This window comes from Hemitrygon akajei, chromosome 30 (genome assembly GCF_048418815.1).
Source record: "Hemitrygon akajei chromosome 30, sHemAka1.3, whole genome shotgun sequence".
Classification (NCBI taxonomy): Eukaryota; Metazoa; Chordata; class Chondrichthyes; order Myliobatiformes; family Dasyatidae; genus Hemitrygon; species Hemitrygon akajei.
In genome coordinates this window covers 33,711,842-33,728,818 of record NC_133153.1, presented here as the reverse complement: position 1 = coordinate 33,728,818, position 16,977 = coordinate 33,711,842, and the positions used below count along the sequence as shown (strand labels likewise).

The window sequence follows — 16,977 nt, the reverse complement described above, 5'->3', positions numbered from 1 at the left end:
GGGAACTGCAGACCCTTCCTCACATGGGGGAGATGGCTGGCAGCTGGGTGGTTTGTAAAGTGATGCCTTCATCTTAACACTTACACTGGGATCCGTCTGCTCCTTATAAATGGGACCCAAGGTTCCCTATACCATCCAGAATGTCCCCTCTCCACCTTGAGTGGTCAGTCAGGTTGACTGGCCAAAGATGCTGCCTGACCCATTAAGTCCCGCCAGCGTTTTGTCCGTGGAGTTGAAGGGAAAGCTTTCTGACAGGTGCTGGCGAGCGCTAAAAAAAAAATGTTAACACAGCCCATCATATTCCAGATTTTCCAGTGGTTTCTGGATTTAGATCATCCGAAAGACAGCACCTCTAACAGTGCAGTTTCTAGAGTAAATCTTGAACACACAAAACCTCAACACTCTAAGGTAAAATCACAATGCATCTGGAGTATTGTGAGCAATTTTGGGCCCTTATCTAACAAAGCATGTGCTAACATTGGAGAGGGTCCAGAGAAGGTTTACAAGAATGATCCTGGGAATTAAAGGGTTAACGAAAGAGGAGCATTTGCTGAATCTGGTCTGTACTACTGCAGCTTAGAAGAATGGGAGGGGGAATCTCATTAAAACCTATCAACTACTGAAAGACCACGACAGAGTGGACACGGAGAGGAAGTTTCCAATAATGGAAGAGTCTAGCACAAGAAGGCACAGCCTCATAATACAAGGAGATACCTTCAAAACAGAAAGGGAAGAATGTTTTTAGCCCGAGGGTGGTGAATCTGTGGAATTCATTGCCACGGATGGCTGTGGATGACAAGGCATTGGGTATATTTAAAGCAGAGGTTGATAGGTTCTTGATTAGTCAGGGCATGGCAAGGTTACAGAGCGAAGGCAGCATAATGCAGTTCGGAGGGAGAGTAAATCAGCCATAATCCAATGCCAGAGCAAACTCAATGGGCTGAATTGCCTAATTTTGATCGAATCTCACGGACTTACAGTCTAACCCACTGGGACACTAAGGGTAGTAATGGAGACAGTGAAATTAATATTCATTCTCCAATGAGAAAGGTCACTATGAAAATAATATTCCGGCAATTTTCCCTCCCCTTATATGCAATGACTCTCACTGAGCTACTTCATCTGAAGAACGCCAAGTCCTGAGCAGTGATTATTGACCATGGAGGGGGTCACAGTTGAGGCAAATCCTCTGCCTTGTTGCCCAATATATCAATCATGTCTGCTGAGGGGTGGAGCAGGCAAAATGGTACTGGGAGCCCTGGCTGATACCTTCTCGTCTCCCTGGCAAAGATTATTGGCATTCTCAGACCCAGGGCTACAAACTGGCAGCAGAAAAGGTCCGAGCCTGAGTCTGTCCTCCTCAACACAAGTCCTCACAACAGCAGTTAATAAATCCACTAAAAGCAATGGGGCACACATGACTCCACCATCTGGTGAAACACTGACGCATTTTGTTATTCTTGGTTACAGGCAAGGACTATAAATCTCTGAACTCACGGAAGTTGCCATTCCTGAATTATATACATTGAGCTGTAGAAAGATAATGCTTCCTAATTCCTTAGAGTAAATTCATTAGGCAGAACATTAAAACAAACTGATGTTTTTTTCTAATTATCTTTACTTTGAAACAAGTTTTTGAGTGGACATGCTTTTGAAATAAGTAAGCTACTCATTCCACAAGTGAAGGGTGCAGTTTCTGACTGATCATTTTGATCCCTGCCCGATACCTTTAGGATTAAGACTTTTGGAGAGAGAGTCGCATTTCAGAAATGGATGACTCACGTGAATTTACTTTGGCAGTTCGTTTTCCAATTATTTCCCCTTCCCTGCATCACAGAATAGCGTCCTACTGAGAGCAAATGCCTTCTCTTGCATCGCATCCAAAGTAGAACTTAGTTGGCAAGTGTAAGCATGCTATTTGACTGTAGGATCAATACAACTGAACTAAAATCCTCCAATTACCAGTCCGTCTCTCAATGTTCAAAGTAAAGTTATTATCCAAGTACATACAAGTCACCATATACAACCCTGAGATTCATTTTCTTGCAGGTATAAAATAGAATAATAACCACAACAGAATCAATGAAAGACCCCACCGACTGGGTCATTCAACCAAGTGTGCAAAAGACGACAAACTGTGCAAATACAAAAAGAAATAATAATAATGGTAATTAAATAAGTAAGTAATAGATGTCAAAAACATGAAGAGTCCTTGAAAGTGAGTCCGTATCAGTGATGGGGCAAGTGATTGGTTCAAGAGCCTGAGGGGCTGAGGGGCAATAACTGTTCCTGAACCTGGTGGTGTGAATCTTGAGGCTCCTGTACCTGCTTCCTGGTGGCAGCAGCCAGAAGAGAGCGTGTGGGGATCCCTGGTGATGGATGCAGCTTTGCTGGGCAGCATTTCACGTAGATGTGCTCAACGGTGGGGGAGGACTTCAGGCGGGATTGGAAAAGGAACCTTGAGAAACAATTCGGGTGAGAACCCCTCTGATACCCACTATCCCACACCCCGACACCTGAGACAGCAATGTAGCTGCTGTGCTGACATGGACACAGATTAGGATTTATGGAACACTACACTGTACACACAGGACTAGAGCAGAAGCACAGATGGAGCACAGTTGATACCTCTGCAACTATCACAACTTGCTAAAATGCCTTAATACAACACCACAATATACACTCAAGCAAATTATAGGATTGCACTGTGTATTTAAGAACAAAAGAATGAAAGTTGTTTTCTAAACATCTGTCAATTCTAAAACAGTTTTCACTGAATGAACAATTGCAATCAAACATACTTGCTTCAATTGAGAATCGCAAATTAGATTATGGTGGTTTCTCTTAAGAACCCCTTTTATCCATGAAGGGTCACGGTGGTGGTTATGAGTTTAAATTTAACAGCTCGCCTCAAGACCCAATACAATATAAAACTTTAACCTTCTGAGAATAAATATTTATAACAACATGCAAATGATCAGCCACCTTCCCATTGACACAGAGAGAATGGTCAATTTGGATTGGTTTGATCAAGCAATTTACATTACAAAGCCTTCAATAGAGCCAGCTCGATTTTCCCACATAGCAAAAACTCTGAAGGGACCTCAATAGAAAGAAAAGGCATTAAAAGAGGGGGGAAGATCTGAAGAGGAAAACATGCTCGAATTTTAAATGTAAAAAAATGGTTAGCACAATACACAGCAAGATGTTCAGCAGTATACTGCCGACACACACACACACACACAAAACATCGATCTTCAAACCTAATCACACTCATTATCATCGCATTTCCTGGATCAGGTCTCCACGCTGAAAGGCTAAATCGCAATCTAGCGCACAGTGCAATCAATATTTTTATACATCGCTGTGTTTACTAACCGTGCAATCTGCAATTAAAACTATTTTTTTACGAAATCGGTCGGAGGAGGATGTTCATAAAAAGCTTTTTTAAAAGCGCATTTAATTGCAAAGCGCGACGTGTTGTTTTGATTTTTGCTGTTGAAAAGAGATTTAATGGAGCTAGATAAGGTCTCTCTTCGCCGATCTAAAGACGAATTAGCCAGATACGTGGTAATATAAACCCAATGGGCGTTTGATACAATTAAGGATTTTTTTCAATTTCCACCTCAAGAGGTAAAATTAAGGAACTAGGAAATGCTGATCAGGACTATGGTTAGAATGGATTGAGGGTTTTTACAGTGTTGCCAATCTGAATTAAAGCCAAATGAATAATCAACATACTTAAAGCATTTTGTTTTTAAGAGATTGCATCACAGTTTAGTCCACACACGGGCGATCTTTACAAAAGTGCCAACTTCTGAAAAGTTGTAAGGTTTTACTAAATTACCAGGCGCTGCCCATCCCCCAATGAAAACAGACCGATTCTGTGGAGGTCTTTTTAAGACCCTCAGAGAACAGAGCAAAAAAAGAGAGGAAAAAAAACACACTACTGATTTGTTCGGGGGAAGAAAACGAGGCGTTTTGGAAATGTTCACACATTAACCGGGGAGAAAGATTTCTACTAATACATCGCTAGGTTACTGATGCCAAGAGTATTGGGTCTGGTCTCCCGTGCTTAACTCGCTCCAATCACAAAACAAAAAGTCTTCAAAACTCTATCCTAAACACTAACTTCAAATGGCAGCACAACTTTAATAATCTTTCTAAAACTTTTCTTGCAATTTTAACAGCCTTATCCATTGGATGTGACGGTCTATTTTAAAATGGAGAATTAGTTTAAAAGTACGCTTCACATAATTTCTAATCCGCTGTGTTAAAAAATAAGATCTTGGTTGCAAAAAATCAGCTTGCTGAATATTTTGCTGCATCTGAAGTCAGACGCATTCTACACTTAACCCACGCAAATCCAACTTTTAAAAAAAACAGAGAGCTTGCAACTTCTCTTTGTGCGATGGAATGTCTTTGCTTTACCTGCTGGGAGGCACAGGACGATAGTCAGGATTTGAAGGACTCCGTGGCCGAATGGGTCGCCCCTTCTCCCCATTCCCATCCATCCAGCCCAGACTTGGCTCCCACAGAAGTCCAACTCTCCAACTCTGCTCGCCCTGAGAGAGGCAGAAAAAAAATACAGAAATCAGAAGCACACACGCCAAGGAGAAAGAAACCGCCGAGATCCACACAGCTCCATCAATCATGTGTCCGGGAAGGCTCACTCCCTCTCGCTGAACGAATAGGACAGGAGAAGCTGGGCCCATGGCTCCGCCCAGAATCACAACCGAGCCAGCAAGGAACCCAGAGTCGGTGAGAGAGATTCAGATTCGGATACATGGGGGGAGGGGTGTGAGGGGAGGCAAAGAGGTGAGGGGGGAGTGGGGAGGAGGGAGGGGAGGGGGAGAGTGGAGGGAGGGAAAGGGAGAGGGGAGGGGCTGAGGGGGAGAGATGTGTGGGAGGTGTGTGGAAGGGGAGGGAGGGGTAGGGGGAGTGGGAAGGAGGGGAAGTGGGGAGGGGGAGAGGGGAGGGAGGAGAAGGGGAGGGGTGGGGCTGAGGGGGAGAGATGTGTGGGAGGTGTGTGAAGGGGAAGGGGAGGGAGGGGTAGGGGAGTGGGAAGGAGGGGAAGTGGGGAGGGAGGAGAAGGGGAGGGGTGGGGCTGAGGGGGAGAGATGTGTGGGAGGTGTGTGAAGGGGACGGGGAGGGGGTGAGAGTTGAGGAGGGAGGGGAAGTGGAGTGGGAAGGTGGAGGGGGAAGTGGGGTAGAGAGGAGGGGAAAGGGAGGAAGGGGTAGAAGGGAGGGAGGGAGGGGAGAGGGAGGAGGGCATGAGTGAGAGAGGGGGAGAAGAGGGGAGAGCAAGAGAAGCAGCCAGAAATTTAGAAAATATCCATCAATTCTGAAGCAGCCAGATTATTTCTAGAGGGAGCAAAACGGAGCCAAAAAGAAAGTAAAACAGAAGATTACAAATAAATCTGGCTGGTCTGTTGAGAGACAGAGATCCAAGAAGGAAAATTAGAGCGAGAGAGAATGAAACGTTTAGATACACTCAAAGAAAAAGAAATGCCTCTTTGCAGAGTAACCCCTGATTTTGGGAAGAGCAGACGTGTTATCTACTGCTGCACTTCTTCACTCTGATTACCCCAAATCTATGTAAATACCAGTGTCTGTTTTAACTTTAAGTAATGTGGGTGCAAGTTTGATTTCAACATCTAAGAAAAATTGGGATAAGTACATGGATGGGGGGGTATGGTCTGGGTGCAGGTCGAAGAAACTAGTCAGAATAAGCTTGGCATGGACTAGATAAGCCAAAGAGCTTGTTTCTATGCTGTAGTGTTCTCAGTCTCTAGTATTTCAAGGTGTGTGACTGGGAGTCAGAGGGGGATACATTGTGTAAGTACTCATAAAGTCACACAGTCACAGAGTAATACAGCATGGGATCAGGCCATTCGATCCATCTGGTTCATGTCAATCAAGGTGACCTCATTTGGCTCACATCCCTCTATATCAGGGGGTTCGCACCCTGGGGTTCACGCACCACTTGCTTAATGGTGTTGGTCCATGGCATAAAAAAATGATTTGGGACCCCTGCTATAAACCTCTCCTACCACTTACTTATCTAAAGATCTTCTAAATTTCATTATTATACCTGCCTCAACTACTTCCACCAACAGCTCTTTCCACATGCAGGAAGAGGTTACCCCCTCAACTGTATTAAAATGGGCAGTGGACTTGCCACACCTCACAGGGATCCTGGTTTTAAACATAACTCCACAGTCCACTGCAGATATTAAAACATAATATGATAAGTCATCTGGTCAATCGTTTCAACTATTCCTTCCAGTTCTCTTTGCTGCCTGAGCTGCTGAATTTTTCACTTATTTCAGATTTCCAGCGATTATAATGTTTCTGATGCAAAGTAACATCGAAGTAAAAAAAAACTAGTAAAGTAAAATACATGATAAGGGTGAAAGGTGAGAAGTTTAAGGGGAACTTGAGGGGAAACCTCTTCGCTCAGATGGTAGTGAGAGTGTGAATAGGCTCTCCTCACAAGTGGTGCATGCAAGCCCGATTTCAACGTTTAAGAGAAGCTTAGGTACGTGAATGGGAGGAGTATGAAGGGCTATGGTCTGGATGTAGGTTGATGGGAGTAGGCAGTTTCAATGATTCAGCATGGACTAGATGGGCTGAAGGGTCTGTACCTGTGCTGTACTTTTCAATGACAATGCATGTGTGGGGGAGTGGGGTTGATGATGTTTTTGGTGTTTCTTTGAATGGGTTCCATGGTTTCCTTTATTTCATAGCTGTCTGTGGGAAGGCAAATCTCAGGGTTGTAGTACACTGCATACATACTTTAATAATAAACGAACTTTGAATCTTTGTCTCTCCGATTCTATTCTACCATATAATACTTTAAGATTCAGTTAGGATACTCTCCACCGTGCAGGAATAGAAGTTTGTCAAAGCTTCTGGTGACATGCTGAATTTACACAAACTTCTAAGAAAGTAGAGGTACTTGCATGATCTCTTTGTGTTTGAGTTTGAATGTAAAGTGAATCTGCACTAGAATAGTTTCAGGCCAGTGATTCCATGCCCGAGCTATTCCAAATCCCATCAACGTCCCTTAACATTAGTAATTTTCAACTGAACCTCTTCAAATCCACAGATAACAGCAACCAAAATCGATACCTTATCAAAACCCCAACGCAACCAGTTGTGTCATATAATAAGAACAGAAAATCCCAGAAACTTATTTTTCTCCACAGATGCTGTCTTACCAGCCGAGTATTTGTAGCATGTTCTGTTTCTATTTCAGATTTACTGCAGCTGCTGTATTTTATTCAAGTTCCTGGGTGTCAGGCTCTCTGAAGGTATAACCTGGTCCCAACATACTGATGCAGCTATAAAGAAGGCAAGACAGCGGCGATATTTCATTAGGAGTTTTGAGAGATTTGGTTTGTCACCTAAAACATTCGAAAACTTCTACAGATGTACCGTGGAGAGCATTCTGACAGGCTGCATTACTGTCTGGTGTGGGGGTGGTGGAGGGGAGGGTGGCTACTGCAAAGAACTGAAAGAAGTTACAGAAAGTTGGAAAATCAGTCAGCTCCATCATGGGTACTAACCTCCATAGTATCCACGACATCTTCAAGGAGCGGTCTCTCAGAAAGGCGGGATCCATTATTAAGGATCCCCATCACCCAGGTCATGCCCTCTTCTCATTGTTACTGTCAGGAAGGAGGTACAGAAGCCTGAAGGCACACACTCAACATTTCCTTTTTCCTGTCTGCTATCCGATTTCTGAATGGACATTGAACCCATAAATACTACCTCACTTTAAAAAAAAATTCTGTTTTGCATTATTTTTAACCTAACAATTTAATACACACACACACATAATTGATTTACTTTCTTCTCTTTCTATATTATCACATATTGCATTGTACTGCTGCTAAGTTAACAAATTTCATGACACATGCTGATGATATTCAATATGATTCTGATTATTCAATTCGGAACCATTTCATCTACGTATCATGGATACCGCCACGTCCTCTCATTTTAGCCTCAGCTTCTCCGAGCCTTCTGCCTAATCATAAATAGAGGACATTAGTGAGCAGGAATGGTCCCCAAACTCACAATAGGTGCCTCGTGTGGCTAAGCAAAGTGTTTGACCAACACCTGCTAGAAAGTGAAGTCTGAACCTTCCTACACAGAGTCCTTCCCCCACTCAGTGTTTGTGGTGGGTTTCAGAACCTCAGCTGCTCAGCCAAAAGGGCAGAACTTGTTAAAAAATGTATATTAAAACCCCTTGAGTCACCTCTGCCATTCAGTGAGAAGATGGCTGATCTCCACTTTCCTGCCCACCTTCTCAATCCCAATTTCCTTTGATTGCCTCCATGAATCCCTCAGCCCCTATCATAAGCTGGTTTTTAGATTTAGATTTGGAGATACAGCATGGCAGGTGGCTCTTCTGGCCCAATGAACGTGTGCAGCCCAATTATGTCTATGTGACCAACCTACTAACCCATAAGTCTTAATGTGGGAGGAAACCACAGCACCCAGAGGTAAGCTACATGGTCACTGGGAGAGTGTACAAATCCTTACAGATGGTGGCAGAATTGAACCGGGGCCACTGGTATTGCAGCAGTGTCATGCTATCCACTATGTTACTGTGCCAGCTCCGTAATGAGCATTCAAAGATTCATTTGGCTCCCAAGTACCCAGCCTTGTATGCTGGGAGGCTCCTCTCCTTGCATCTTAGTTCCAGATTCCAGGGAAATAGCCTTTCTGCTTTTAACCTGCCAACCCCCGTTATCTGTTTCAGAACATGTATCATCGCAGTGCGGGTTATTTTTGTGTCACGTCGCAGAAACAGGTAAGATCGATCTAACCCTTCCCTTCTACAATCTCGAGCACTTTCTCAAGATTTCTTTCCAGAAACCTTACATTTTGATTTGTGCTTTGGATATATTTAATGTGGTTTGAAACTAAATGAAAAAAAAAATTGGAAATGTGGGCATAAATATTTGGAAAAGACATGACATTTCCCTGAGTCATAAGCAGTCAGCAGAGAGCACTACACTTCTACTAAAGGTCTTCGAAAGGCTGTTGTGATGTTCCATAGGAGAAAAGGCCATTTTTTTTCTGATGAGAAGCCAAAAGAATTGAGTATGAAAGAATAATACATTTATAGCTTGCAATCCCCAAAGCTGTGTCCCCCTTTTGAAGCTACCAGTGTTCCTCCACATTACTGGCTCATTGATCAGGCATAAGTCCAACATGTCAAGAGTTATCTCCACCAATGGGACACCACTTCAATGTGTGATCCCATTGGTGGAGATAACTGGGAACTGGGACTCCCCGGGAACCAGCAGCATGAGGCAGTCCTGGTTAGACTCCCTTCCTTAGCTCAGGGGCCCCCAAGCCATCTGTCTGTTGTCCTGAGCTTGGGTCATGTTAGGAGACTGACTGATATCCTCACCAGACCCACACAAGGAATGGCCACTAGGTCCACTGAAACTGAAAGAGCCACATCTGGGAGGGGGGGGGGGGGAACAGATGAGACGTGAGAGGATCACAATACGTAGCCAAAGCAACACACACAAAATGCTGGAGGAACTTATCAAGTCAGGCAGCATACATGGAGGGAAACAAACAGTTGGTGTTTTGGGCTGAGACCCTTATCAGGATTAGAAAGGTGGGTGGGGGGGGGAAGAAGCAGAATAAGAAGGAGGGAAGGGGAGGGGGAAAAGTACAAGCTGGCAGTTGATAGGTGAGACCAGATGAGGGAGAAGGTCGGTGTAGGTGAGACCAGGAGAATGGGAAGGTGGGTGTGAGACCAGTGAGGAGGAAGGTGGGTGTTGTTAACACCAGGTGAGGGGGAAGATAAGTGTAGGTGAGACCAGGTGAGGGCCAAATATTATTATCAAAGAGGCCATAGATTTGTGAAGTAATAGAGCACAAAAGAGGCCGCTATGTCTATCAACACACACAAAATGCTGGTGGAACACAGCAGGCCAGGCAGCATCTATATGGAGAAGCACTGTCGACGTTTCGGGCCGAGGCCCTTCGTCAGGACAGTGCTTCTCCTTATAGATGCTGCCTGGCCTGCTGTGTTCCACCAGCATTTTGTGTGTGTGTTGTTGTTTGAATTTCCAACATCTGCAGATTTCCTTGTGTTTGCTCTGCTATGTCTATGCTGACCAAAAAGTACCAGTCCCAGTTTCCTAGCATTTGGTTCGGGGCCTTCCATGCCTTGACGATCAAATACCTGTACAGATACTTCTTGAATGTGGTGAGAATATCTGCCTCCACCACCTTGTCAGGTGTGTTGCACATTGCAACCATCCTCTATGTCAAATATTTCTTCCTTAAATCTCTGTGAACCTCTTACTCCTCATCTTAAACCTGTGCCCTCTTGTCTTAGCCGTCTCTACCATAGGGAAATGCTTCTTACAAACAAATCATTGCAGTCAACATGTGCTGAAGATGGCCCAGGATCACTTTGCACGGAGTGATGTACTTGAGAAGGATATTAAACGCTCCATTACAGGAAACCGAGTTTCTCACTGCAAGGACCCACAAGCATCAATGTAATCATCGATGTTCAGTGATATTATGGGGTGTATTGGCTATATTGGTGTTAGGGAGGAGATATGTGTCTACCAAAGGAGGTGTAAGGTGCCCCTTCCCTCTGATAACCTGCAGGTCACCTTTGGGCATTACACCCTTGAAATTACAGTCTCAAAGTAGCAATACAAATGCACAGATATAGATATTAGAAGAGAAGTAGAAAGAATAAAAAATAAGTTACCACAAACAGTCTAACAGCACTGCCCCAGCTGTAGGTTGACTCATTATAGAGCCTAATGGTCCAGGGTAAGATTGACTTCATATAGCGCACTTTGGAGCAGCACAGTTGTCTTAGTCTATTACTAAAAGTGCTCCTCTGTTCAGCCAAGGTGGCCTGCAGATGGTGAGAAACCTTGTCCAGAATTGCCAGGATTTTCTGTAAGGCCCTTTGTTCTACCACAGTCTCCAGTGTGTCCAGTTTGACTCTTCTAACAGAGCCAGCCTTTCTAATCAGTTCATTGAGCCTGTTGGCATCACCCATGTTGATGCCATTGCCCCAGCACAGCACCGCATAAAAGACTGCATATCCATGTCCTGGTTATAAGCCTACCGACACCAGGCAGACAAACTCTGAAGGGTATTGATAATGACTGGGTTCCCCCATCTTGTAAGACGCTGCCCAGAAAAAGGCAATGGCAAACCACTTCTGTAGAAAAATTTGCCAAGAACAATTATAGTCATGGATAAATCATGATCACCCACGTCATACAACATGGCACATGATGATGATGTATTATTGGCTATAATTCCTGGGAAAAATGTAGTGCTTTTATTCCAGTAATGTGTTGAATCTTTTCAAGCAAAGTCCAAGTAAGTTTATTATCTAAATACGTATATGTCACGTACACTTGAGATTCATTTTTATAGACATTTACAGGAAAATAATGAAATATAATGGAATTTATGTGAAACTATACATAAACAAAGACTATCAAACAACCAGTGCAAAAGAAGACAAACTGCAAAACAAAAATAGTACAGAGAACGGGTCATGGTGTCATTGAAAGTGAGTCTGCAAGGTTGTGGAATCAGTTCAGGGTTGAAGTGAGCGAAATTATTTATGCTAGTTCGGGAGACTAATGCCTGTAGGGTAATAAATGTTCCTGAATCTGGTGGTGTAGGATCTAAGGCTCCTGTACCTCCTTTCCAATAGTGGTAGTAAGAAGACAGCATGAGCTGAATGGTGGAGGGTCCTTAATGACAGATGCTACTTTCTTGTGGTGGTGCTCCTTGTACATGTGCTCAGTGGTGGGGAGGGCTTTGCCTGTGATGGACTGGGCTGTATCCATTACTCTCTGTAGACCTATCCGTTTCTGGGAATTCGTGTTTCCACACCAGCCCGTGATGTGATATGGGTTCTGTACCAGGCTGTCATCATTATCCTGTGTAATTCATTTATTTATCATAAGATATGTACACAGTTGGCAATACATTGCCCCAAAGCTAAGGGGCAGTTACATTAGCCACTTTAGTGAGTCTGCGGTTAGATATAGGTCAAACAAGGATACAAGGGTAAATACCCTTCTGTGGATCACATTAGTGAGCCAGACTAATCTTAACCACAGTCCTATTGTAACAGTTACACTTACCAAAACTAGCTTTTAAGAGTAATTCCAGGAATGCTTAATTACTAGAATATAAATTCTCTAGCTACCTACCGGCAATTGTGTCTGAGGAGGAATTTTTTTTTGGCAGGGAGTGGTTTTGTTTATTGCCCATTACGCCACTGGTGTTGAGGGCAGCAATGAAGGTCCTCCACCTCTGGTAGTTTTCAGGGCTTCCTTCATCATGCCAGTAACTTCCTCTCGGTTTTCACTACTGTCAGTCATGCAAGTCCCGGGTGGAGACTCAGGAATACCGTCGCACTCAGATGTAGAAGGATTTTTCATTGCTGTTTCCGTAACAGTTTTGTTTTACCAATCGGGGGTTGTTAGTTCTGAGCTGAACCCCTGAACCTGGAGATCTGGTACACGACTCTTAGTCTGGCCTATATGCTCTGACCTATTTGGCATGGGTGACCCTACCAAGAGTCAAAGCATAAAGCCCAGACTCCAGCCAGTCATTGAGGCACGCAAGCCTCCAAACCCTACAACCTCTTGGAGGCCAGAGAGTGGTGTATGTGAGGAATTGACGTGGAGGCCATGTCATTGAATATTTGTAAAGCGGAAAAATGATATGTTCTTGATTAGTAATGTGCAAAAGGTCATTGTGAGAAGGCAGGTAAATGAGTTTGAGAGGAAAAATATATCAGCTAGATTGAATCACGGAGCAGACCCGATGGGTTGAGTGGCCTAATTCTCCTATATTTTATGGTTGATGGTCTCTATATGGTCCAGAACTCTAGCTGCTAGTCCACTGACTTAACACAACATAATCCTCAAACGATTAAGTCAATTCTGGTATGGGGGTATGGAGATCAAGCAAAGTTATTCTGGGTTGCTTTGCCTCACATGAAAGACCCGTCTAGGTTACACGGCCAACAGTATTGCAATCCAGGAATCCTTTAAACCCAATTGTGAAGGTGTGGAGCACAAATAGAGGTGGCACAAGATCAAGGAGAGATCAAACAGCTTGCGTTGGCTTCAGGCCAGGCATCTGTTTGCACAGTGCCAATACAGGTATCAGAGTTTTGCTGGCTTCATTCTTTGGTAGATGTCATTTATTTTTGTCCTACTGTGATACCACCACGGAGGAAGTGTGTGGGAGACAGGTGGGTGCAATGTTGGGGTAGTTGGGTGGGGGTTGTATGCTTTGTTGAAGTCACGGGCAGGAAACCGTCATTATGGATGTTACCCACCCAGCAAACTAACTTTTCCTAAAACACCCTCTGTAAAGCATTATTGAGCTTTGAAAACAAAAACTTCATGCCTCCTTCAAAGTTTCTTCCCCAAGGCAGTTAATCTGTCAACCATTCTAGTTAGAACCCTCTCGTTATTACACTTGTTGCTGCACTGTAAACTCTTTAAACCACTTTTTATAATGCTGTTTACATTGTAAATACATACTGGTATTTATACACATTATATTCCATATCTGTCCTTTAGCCTTTAACTTCATTTTTATATAATTCTTTATTCTTAATAATTGTTGAATGTTGTTTTCTGTTCAATGTCACACCCACACACCACAGTAAATTCCTAAAACATGTACAGTACTATGCAAAAGTGCAGAAGTCTTAGGCATATATAGGCCAGGGATCCTAAGACTTGTGTACAGTACTGTAATAATTTTATGTATTGCACTGTACTGAAACAAACTTAATAACATATGTGAGTGATGATAAACGTGCTTCTATTATGGGTCTCTATTGTGGACTGAGAAGTGGGAAGGGGGCAGGGAGAGGGGAATCATTGGGGAAGGGAGAAGGGAGGGAGGGGGAAACACTGGGGAGAAATTCTGTAATGATCAGTAAACCAATTGTTTTGAATCAAATGTCTTTGCCTGGTGTCTCAGGGTTGGGTGTGTCTCCACCTACACCACCCCGCACTCCTGGCACTCCTTCTCTTCCAGTTGTCCCACACACCTCCCATGGTGCTCCACCCTTGCCATTCCCAGCATCCTTTGCTCTCACTCTCCTCTCCACCTTGACCAATACGGTACTGTGCAAAAGTTTTAGGCACCCTAGTTATATTTATATATATATATACCTCAGACTTCTGCATGGTACTGTAAATGTATATGGCAAATAAAGTTGATCATTGACCCTTGGTATGTTTTTAATACATTGACACAACTGGGTTTGAATATTTGCTGCTGACTATATGCACACAGTTAGTTATAGATTCATAGAATATAGCACATTGTACAGTGCCAGGCAGCATCTACGGAAAGGATATAAAGATGAGGCCTGATGAAGGGTCTCAGCCCAAAAGCCCAACTCTTTTTTTCCTTTGCATAGATGTTGCCGGACCTGCTCAGTTCCTCCAGTGTTTTGTGTGGGTTAATCTGGATTTCCAGCATCTGCAGAATCTCTTGTGCTGGAGATGTCAGCATTCTTGTTCACTTGGGAGATTGACTTGGCCGGGTGCAGATAGTTTAAGTTGTTTATCAGCTATTTGTGGAGTGTTCACAGAAGGATATATCCATCTCCACTATGAAACATTTATTTCAGTGTTTGCTTTTACATACTTCAGTGTAGGATTTTGCTGCTGAGATGGGAAAACACTTTTTGATTGGCACAAGCAGGTTCAAGAAGGTGAAACCCTAATTTCTTGCTGCTTTCCTTCTGGATAGCTCTGAGTGGGCTTAGTGAACAGTGAAGTCCCCTTTAACTAGCTCCAACAATGTGATAGAAATTCATTTGGCTCTTCGTTTTAAGTTTGGTAGAGGAAAGTTTAGGGGAGATGTCAGAGCTTACACAGACAAGACGGGTGCCCTGCTGGGGGTGGTGATAGAGGCAGTTACTTTAGGGGCATTTAAGGGACTCTTAAGTGGATGTAAGAAAAATGGAAGGTTATGTGCTGTGCAGGAGAGAGCAGGTTTTTATAGGTTGTCATAATATCAAGGCTGAAGAGCCCTTATGTTCAATGTTGTACAGTGAATGAGCACTATGATATCAGCTGACTGCGGCAATCCTCTCCATTCAGTTACATTCAAACTAAAATAAATTCCTACCGAAGGCAGCACACGCAAAACACCAGAGCAACTCTGGTCGGGCAGCATCTACGGAAAAGAGTAAACAGTCAATGCTTCAGCCAAGCCCCTTCTTCAGGAATGAGAAGGAAGGGGGAAGCTGTCTGATTAAGAGTGGGGATTAGAGGAAAGTGGGGGGCAAATTTGTTCTCCGGAACAAGAAATTGATATTCATGCCATCAGGTTGGAGGGTACTAAGAAGGAATATAAGGTGTTGCTCCTTCACCCTGAGAAGGGCCTCATCTTGGCCAAGAGGAGGCCATGGATCAACATGATGAAACTCAAATGGGAATTGGATTCCTACCCAATATGTCTTACTCCAATCACTAAACAGCCACTTCTATAATATGTTTGAGAACATTTCTTCCTTTACAATGCAAATACTTAGGGGAACCTATTCTATTCCTTTCTGGGGCAGGAGAGGTCAAATTGAATGAGCAGCAGAGAAAGATATTAAAATAAATATTGATTGATAAAACAACACGGATTTATATAACACCTTTGCTACCCTCATGACATCCCAATGCTCATCATGGCTTGTGAAGTACCTTTAGTTTTGCCTTTGTAAAGTTGCTGAGAGATTGGCCTCTGCTGGGGTCATTGGGTGTTTCAGGTCTTTCAACCTCAGACTACACTTGCTCAGGTGACCCAGCCAGTAATGATCAGGCCCTGGCTTGAGCCCCAGCAGAATTGGTCCATGGGTCACACCTCTTGATCCATAGCCATCCGGAGGCTCACCCAGCAGCCTCTTTGACGGCCCTCATGGCTCTTTCCTTTGCAGCCCCCATAATGCCAAGGAGAGAGTAGCGATCAGCCAGCAAAACCTCTACACTCCACCTCTATAGGCTGGCATTGTGTCCTCCGCGCCTGTCTCTGGCACTGCTCTACCAGTTCCTAATAGTTGGATTTCTTACGCTCAAACGCCTTCTCAGTCTGGTCTTCCCAAGACACTTAAGATAAAGGCGAAAGGTGCTGTGATTTTTGACGTTAACAAGCAGTATATCCTCTGGCTTACTGTAATATCACAACACCTTGCTGGAGGTCCCTCAGATTTTCCGGAATGTTCCAATGAATACATTCCACATAAAATGAAATTTTTGTTTAGAGGAGCTGAGTCTGGGGCTGGACGCTGCAGAGGTGAATTATGGCAAGCACTTCATTCTCTGCTTCTTTTGCTTTTCCTGAAGAGGATGGACGTCTCTTAAAGTCCAAGCCATCATGAGAAGTGGAAGTGGGTAAGGCTGGCCAACAGGGCTCTGGTGAAGATGTCCAGTCCAGTCTCCTGTACAGTGGATACAATGGGTTGCAGAAGCACTGATAAACTCCAACCATACCATTGACATCAGAGGATGATGTAGACAGGAGGCCATCGATGGCCTACGCTCCACTGAGAGCTAAGGGCCCAACTGAGTAAATAAGAAGAGGATCAACATAACTAGCATCTCTGTTTAGCCTGGTCCACACTGAAGTTAATCCAAACCTTTGTCAAGTTCCAGGTCATTTGCAGACAATATAACAGCTAAATTACTGGACAAGTAATCCCAGACTGTTATCCATAGGTGTGTGTTTGATTAAGACATCTGGAGAAGTTATATCCAGTTAATTAAACTGACATCGGAATAAAAGACTGATGTTTGCAAGCATTGAGGACATCTTCAAAAGTTGATGCCACTGGAGGGTGACATCCATCGTTAAGGACCCTCGTCATCCAAGACATGTCATCTCATTACTATCACCAGGGAGGAGGTACAGATGCCTGAAGAC

The 16,977-nt window shown here is 43.7% G+C and overlaps 1 protein-coding gene across 3 annotated transcripts in view; it reads right to left on the bottom strand.

Moving 5' to 3' along the window:
• The window catches only part of rgma (repulsive guidance molecule BMP co-receptor a), a 58,097-nt gene that overhangs the window by 19,377 nt on the left and 21,743 nt on the right, over positions 1–16,977 (bottom strand). Inside the window, exons 1-2 of one of the 3 annotated variants that reach the window (XM_073032564.1) lie at positions 7,572–7,659; positions 4,432–4,565 (exon numbers count right to left, since the gene is read on the bottom strand). In XM_073032564.1, the coding sequence (XP_072888665.1) occupies positions 4,432–4,565; positions 7,572–7,627 (190 nt within the window). In that variant the 5' untranslated portion in view covers positions 7,628–7,659. Of the gene's footprint in view, positions 1–4,431; positions 4,566–7,223; positions 7,516–7,571; positions 7,660–16,977 lie in introns of those variants that run through there. The other 2 variants (XM_073032565.1, XM_073032566.1) reach the window with 2 other exon arrangements.